General features: G+C 47.6%; 1 protein-coding gene across 1 annotated transcript; it reads right to left on the bottom strand.

Annotated features, from left to right (window-relative positions):
* Nucleotides 1–3,634: 3,634 nt before the first annotated feature.
* Nucleotides 3,635–7,250, bottom strand: LOC121570592 (PH domain-containing protein DDB_G0287875-like). The gene is made up of 4 exons (XM_041882059.2): nucleotides 6,465–7,250; nucleotides 6,093–6,164; nucleotides 5,556–5,848; nucleotides 3,635–4,955 (listed from the first exon to the last, which is right to left on the bottom strand). The coding sequence occupies exons 1-4, from the start codon at nucleotides 6,676–6,678 to the stop codon at nucleotides 4,227–4,229; spliced, it is 1,308 nt and encodes a 435-aa protein (XP_041737993.2). The 5' UTR covers nucleotides 6,679–7,250; the 3' UTR covers nucleotides 3,635–4,226.

Raw genomic sequence — 7,250 nt, 5'->3', positions numbered from 1 at the left:
GCCACACCCACCAAACGGGAGCAAACGTACCTCAAAGTCTGTTCAAGAACGTACAAGAACGTTTTGGGTAAACGTGTCGTTCAGTACAAACCGTTCCCTAACGTAGCAAACGTTCAAGCGAACTGAACGCACCTCATGCTTGTCCAGAGAAACAGTACCACAGATAAAACAATAGGTTAGTTAAAAAACAAAAATGTGGACTTGCCTGCTGAGGGGAGGACGGCTCATAATAATGTCTGTAATGGAGCATTACCACAAGCCCGTCCTCCCCAATTAAGGTGCCACCAATCTCCAGTGGTTTGAGATACTTTTCTCTTAATATCTCTGGCTTGGTGCTTGTCCCACAATGTTTACCGGTCGTCACGGTTACCACAACCATAAAGTCATAAACCCCGCCTATTTCTAAAATAATTATTCTTAAAATGTCATTTTAAACCTAACACTGTTAACTTTATGCCTAACCCTAAACATTTTTTTCATTCATTTTTACGATAGCCAAAGTTGACTTTGTGGCTGTGCTATCTAGTGGAAACCATGTTTCCTAGTCTTGTTCATTCTACATTTACATTACATTTTAGTCATTTAGCAGACGCTCTTATCCAGAGCGACTTACAGGAGCAATTAGGGTTAAGTGCCTTGCTCAAGGGCACATTTACGTCATTTAGCAGACGCTCTTATCCAGAGCAACTACAAATTGGTGCATTCACCCTATAGCCAGTGGGATAACCACTTTACAATTATACTTTTTTTTTTTTTTTTGGGGGGGGGGGTAGAAGGATTACTTTATCCTATCCCAGGTGTTCCTTAAAGAGGTGGGGTTTCAAATGTCTCCGGAAGGTGGTGAGTGACTCCGCTGTCCTGGCGTCATGAGGGAGCTTGTTCCACCATTGGGGTGCCAGAGCAGCGAACAGTTTTGACTGGGCTGAGCGGGAACTATGCTTCCGCAGAGGAAGGGGAGCCAGCAGGCCAGAGGTGGATGAACGCAATGCCCTCGTTTGTGTGTAGGGACTGATCAGAGCCTGAAGGTACGGAGGTGCCGTTCCCCTCACTGCTCCATAGGCAAGCACCATGGTCTTGTAACGGATGCGAGCTTCAACTGGAAGCCAGTGGAGTGTGCGGAGGAGGGGGGTGACGTAAGAGAACTTGGGAAGGTTGAACACCAGACGGGCTGCGGCATTCTGGATGAGTTGTAGGGGTTTAATGGCACAGGCAGGGTTCTACAGGCTAGCTACTACACCCGTCTGTATTCTGAATTCTAAACTTCTAAAATGTGCTCCTTTCTGGAAGAAAGTATGTGTTTCGTGGTTGCAAATATTAAAGTTCACTACAAAATGTGCTTTCTGCAGCCCTATTCAACAAATTCTAAACTTTTAACATTTGTAACTACAGTAAATCATGCTGGGAAATAAATGCATTTGAGACTACTAATCACAGTAATGAATCACAACAAAATAAGACAAATATATCAAGCATCCAGAGGCCTCTTTCCCCATCCAAAAGGTATCCATAAGTCTCTCTTCTTGTCCATGATATGTATTGATGCTTATAGCTACAAATAATCTCTCTACCATCTCAGCAAAAGTTTGACAAACAGCCTCCCCACCCCTCCAGGACAGAAAGGCTATAGAAGCACCCAGTAACACACTGACCAGGGCTGAGTACATCTGCAGAGAAAAACCCAGGCACATGGATCCAACCACAGCTACAGTCGAGCCCACTAACCTTCCTATTAGATGTCTGGGTGAGAGGTGCCTTGATTTATCCCACATCATGAAAACTGACACACCACCAAGCCACCTTTGCCCTGCACACCACCCCAACCCCAGCACCACTAGGGCCCCCGAAGGTGTGGAGGTCCCTCCCGGTCCCTAGTATGGATACTACCAAGGCTCCTGTGGCCATGCACCCGGGAGCCAAATACAGCACCATCCTAGCAGCCCCCACAGCCACTGATATGGTAATGAACTGAGCCATCCTGATCTCGCCACATTCTTCACTGCTCTGACCGTCATGATGCTCATCAAACCCGCGATGGCCACCCCACTCACTGCAGCCACCCTGGCCCCCACCCCAGCCCCGCTCACCCAGTTACCCACAACCTCCCACCACACCCCAGGAGCTCCTCCGCCCGGCCCACCCCATCTGCAGCACCCACCCCCAGCCCGATCAGAAGCCCCAAGAAAGGGGCGCGGAGCACCAATGTGACCAGGCCATTAGACCCAGACAGGACCTCTGCTATCCAGACCGCTGAGATGGCTGTTGCTCCTGTCAGTAGACCGATGGCACCCCCTCTGGCTGTGGTTCTCAACACCAGCTCCACACAGAGGTGGTAGTCCAGCTGTCTTGCTGGTGGCAGTGACTCTGCTTCCCCTGGACTCCCCTCCTCCTCTATGTCTTCCAGTCCCAGTGCTGACCATGCTCCAAGAGAAAGAAAGAGAGCTCCCAGACCCACCACAACCAGTATGGCCCTTACAAACGCCCTCTGACGTCCCATGATGCTCCAGCATTTACATTTAAGTCATTTAGCAGACGCTCTTATCCAGAGCGACTTACAGTTAGTGCATACATTATTTTATCGAACCCACAACCCTGGCGTTGCAAACGCCATGCTCTACCAACTGAGCTACATCCCCTGCCGGCCAAATCCCTCCCCTACCCTGGACGACGCTGGGCCAATTGTACGCGCCGCCCCATGGGTCTCCCGGTCGCGGCCGGCTACGACAGAGCCTGGATTCGAACCAGGATCTCTAGTCGCACAGTTTAGCACTGCGATGCAGTGCCTTAGACCACTGCGCCACTCGGGAGTGGATCTACCCCCTCCTCCTATGTCCTTCTCGTCTTTTCTTCTCCCCTGGATGGAGAATGATCTGTCTGTCTCTGTTCCCTCTCCCATCCTTTCTTTTTGATGATTTTGTAAAAAATTGTATTGAATCACCTAAACTGTACAATCAATCACCCTTCCATTGTTTCTGTCTCCATTGGCTGAGTTAAGGCAACCCGTTTTTCTTAGCGAAAGGTGAAACCAGAATCTGGTTATCTGATATCACCACCCCCTCAGAGTGGATCAGTTCCTTCAGTCTGTCTCATGTTGACCACTGAAGGTGCCCCTTCTAGGAGATCCCTCTCCATCACGGACGTACTGGTCGCATCTATAGAGATCCACTATGGATATAAGTCAATACTTTTTTGTGTCCTCCTCAATGATTTGATTTACGCACCTTGACTATACAGTATGTGTTTTTTTTACAAGCCGGCAACACTATGAAAACACCCATTTAGTAAACATTACTATCATTTAAGATAATCTTTGTCAAACAATTCACTTACTGTAGCTACAGGTGCTGTTCTCTAACGTTGTTAGCCTGCCTCAGTGTCTGCACCTGCCTCAGTCTGAATCGGCCTCATGCATGCTGCCTGACAATCAAACAGTTGAGATGACCGTGTGTGTTTTGGGAGTTACTGGTTAGACCAGATGCCAGAGTAGTGAGAACAAGTTTCACCTACTATTTCACCATCCTTATCCATCTGTGTAGGCCTAAATGGTAGTTTCCACTCGCCACAACGGTTTCTCCAGCAATAAATGCTGAAACCAAATGCTGTTATTGTAAATTACTTTGATTATCATGATCAATCATTAATTAACAAACCATTTATCAATCAAAATTGTTATTCCATTGTACATTTTACAACACAATCAATTAACATTATCTGAGTCCAAAATGGCACCCTATTCCTTACATTAGGCAAATTCAAATATGGACCTCGAACCCAGTTCCACTGCTAATTTTCATTCTTCCCCTCTAATCAGGGACCGATTTAGACCTGGGACACCAGGGTTTTTACTGTGGGTTTACACCAGGGTTTTTACTGTGTTTTAGCTCATAAGTAGTGCAATATATAGGGAAAAAGAGTGACACTTCGGTCGCATGCTGAGTCAGCCTCCCCATCTCTCTCGGCCAGTCTCTGCAGTAGGGCGATTACAGTGTCACTTCAGCTAGTCTCTGCAACATGGTTTCCACTAGATTTTATAGCCACAAAGTCGAAATTCATGAAAACAAAAATGAGCTTTTTGTCCTTAATTTAAGGTTAGGGTTAGGCATAAGGTTAATGTTAGGTTTAAAATCAAATTTTAAGAAGATAAATAGTAAAAATAGGCGGGGTTTAGCCATAATTATGGCTTTGTGGCTATAGAAGCTAGTGACAACCCTGCAGCAGGGTGATGGCTGTCACTTCCTGTCTCTCTCGGCCAGTCTCTGCAGCAGGGCAATGACTGTGTCCTGTTTGGAGGAGAGCAGCTCCAGAGCCGTGGCCATCCTACCCAGGGACTCTGCCATGCGCGCCTCCCTCCTCTCGCGCCTCCTCCCCCGGGCCTCCGCTCTGCTGCGACGCACCTGCTCCTCCTTGGCCTGCCCCGCCTGCCTCCTCAGGAACACCTGCAGCAGGGAGGTGCCTTCTTCTGCTCGCTTCTGCTGCTGGGCCAGGAGGGAGGTAATGGAGGAGCCCTTGGAGGAGGAGAAGCGACGGCGCTTCTTTCTGCTAAGGTGCACGCGGCTGAGGTCGGAGGGGATGTGACAGGAGGCAGCGGGCTGTGCGGCCGGAGCAGGGGAGGGGTTTGGCTGTAGAGGGTCTGTGTTATTAGCTATCCTGGGGGAGGGCGTGTCCAAGGGGGTGGGGAGAGGGAGGGAGGAGCGGACGGGGGTGGGGGGAGGTAGGGATCTGACAAAGGTGTAGAGAGGGAGGGTGGAGGGAACTGGCGTGTGGAGTGGGAGGGAGGAGGGGACAAGGGTGAGCGTCCGAGTGCAGGTAGTGATGAGGTTGCCATGGGGAAGGAGGAGGGGCTTCTGCTCTGTTTTGGCGGTTTCCGTGGCGACGTTCACCTTAGGGATGCTGGTTACTAGGGTAGGGCTGCTAGTGGTCTCGGCACCGATGGTGTCACCAAGCATGGCATCCATCATCTTATGCGAGAGAAAGAGAGAGACAGAAAGAGACAGGGTGTCAACACCCTTGGGCAGCTTATAACAATCTTGTTTCTTACTTTCATAGTACACCCCCAATGCCACTAGAATTTATGAGCATTCACTAGAAGACAGCTGTGACCACAAGAACAACATTTTCAACAAAATGAATAGAACGTTTCCTGACGTCATAAAAATGATGCGTGAGCAACGCAGGAGTAGAAGGCTGTGTGTTGCTGTGATCCTGAACAGCCAGCTAGCAACAATGACAAGAAACTGCCATGTGGGGAATCGTAGGTGGCTTGTTTCAGTTAACTGTATCTTGTTCTTGATACCATGTCTTGTTTTAAGGTGTTTTGACTTATACCACATCTATGACATGGCTCAACTTCACTAGCTAGCTAACTAACAACTGTCACAATGTATTTGAGACAAAAAGTGCTTATTGTGCAAATGTATGTATGTTTTCAATAAACATTTGGAGACTAAATTTAGTTTCAATAATCTTAAGCCAACCCTGTCTGTTTTGCCCAGAAGATGCACACACATCGGTTTTCTTGCTAAACAACACACGTCTATTATTATAAAACAAACAAGTACCTCAAAGTACTCCCAGGAGGTTCTGGCCTGGCCGGTCTCCCTGCCTCTGTATTTGACCCTCTTATAGGTGACGATCAAGTTGTTCCACTTGCGGCGGATCTTCTCAACGGGCAGACAGTGACCCTGCTCCTCCAGCTCCTTCTGCACGCTCTGGAAGAGCTGCGAGCGCTCCCGCGTCCCATACAGGCTCCACCGGCGCCCCACTGCTTCAATCAGGTACACGATAGCCTGGTAGGAGAACTCTGGGGACACCTGGGGAGGAGGCTGAGGAGTCGGCCGGGTCATGACTGGGGCTGAGGAGAAGAGGGATGTTTAATAAGTACTGTAAGTCGCTCTGGATAAGAACATCTGCTAAATTACCAAAATGTAAATCCTCTCTCTCATGACAGACTTAACCATTCAAATGTTAACGACCAGCTAGCCAGCATGCACGTGAGATTTGGTTCTGGGTGCTGCAGATAAATGGTACATCTACAGTAGGTGCTTAGACCAGGAAATATAGGAAGGTGTCTCTTTAATGGGACAAATAGGACTCACCTGGAGCAATCTTTAAGATGGTTTTGCCATCTGCAGAAGTAGAGGAAAAGAAACGGTCAGCACTCACAGGATCTAGTGGAGAGAAAGAAAGAGGCAGGTGTCACATGCAAAACAGTCAAATACAGTTTAGTATTTTGCGATAGCTCATAATGTCAATACAATTCTAATCTTTCATTGTAGATTGTACTAATATTTCTAAAGTGTGCAGAGACTTTTTCCTGTTTCGTCCAGTACCTTCACTACTCTGCTCTGGGTGTGCGGTAGATTCTGCCTATTATCTAATAGTATTTCTAAAGTAAAAGTGAAAGTTCCTATGAGACAAGACTGAAAAATATGCTACCTCTGTCGGATTATACAGTACCAACAACTTACACAGTACGATTGGTTTGCTGGTCGTTTTAGTTGCTAGCCGCCCATGCTGTGTTGAATACCCTGCATGGTCTTCTATTGGACCGCCTTCTCCCGGAGAAATATCATGACGAGCTGCAGACTCGGAGCCTCTTTTGCCTGAAAGCAGCGAAGATGATTCGTCTTCTTCGTCAAAGGACTCAGAGTCTTCACTTTTCACAGTGATATTCAATGACATTACCGCGTCTACCAACCGCACTTTCTTGGCTATGGAATCGCTCGACTCCGTCTAAATAGGCTGCCTATGTGGCTGTTTCTCTCAATGCTCATGAGAAGGAAAAAGTTTAAGTCTTTCAATTAGATATAAAGAAATTCGCCTATAAACTCCAACATCAGCCACTATTATAGTATTTGCATTCTCGGACCTGTGGCTTTACAACAAGATGAAGAGAAATGGCTGCGATTTTTACCAAGCAGGTCTGCGCAACGCTGCTGCGCAGCTCTGGGCAGGGATTCGCTGCTGGCAATTGTGCTGACGTGTAACAGCGTGCGCAGGCCCTGCACGAGTGCAGAGACGCAACGCAGACGCTTCCTAAACTGCCCTAAAGAGGTGCTGCTGTAGTCAAACAAGTAGACCTACAGTATGTTGTACAATGTTTTAGAAAATATTTGGTTTATTTTCGACAGCAAATCTCAAAAACGCACGTAAAAAGCTGATTTAAAAAACAATATGCAGGTGACATCACACATAGAACAATGAGACAAATATTTAACTGGATGTTTAAATGTGAAGCATCCGCTTGGCGTTGC

This window comes from Coregonus clupeaformis, chromosome 7, assembly GCF_020615455.1.
Source record: "Coregonus clupeaformis isolate EN_2021a chromosome 7, ASM2061545v1, whole genome shotgun sequence".
Lineage (NCBI taxonomy): Eukaryota > Metazoa > Chordata > Actinopteri > Salmoniformes > Salmonidae > Coregonus > Coregonus clupeaformis.
This window is presented reverse-complemented; position numbering and strand designations above follow the sequence as displayed.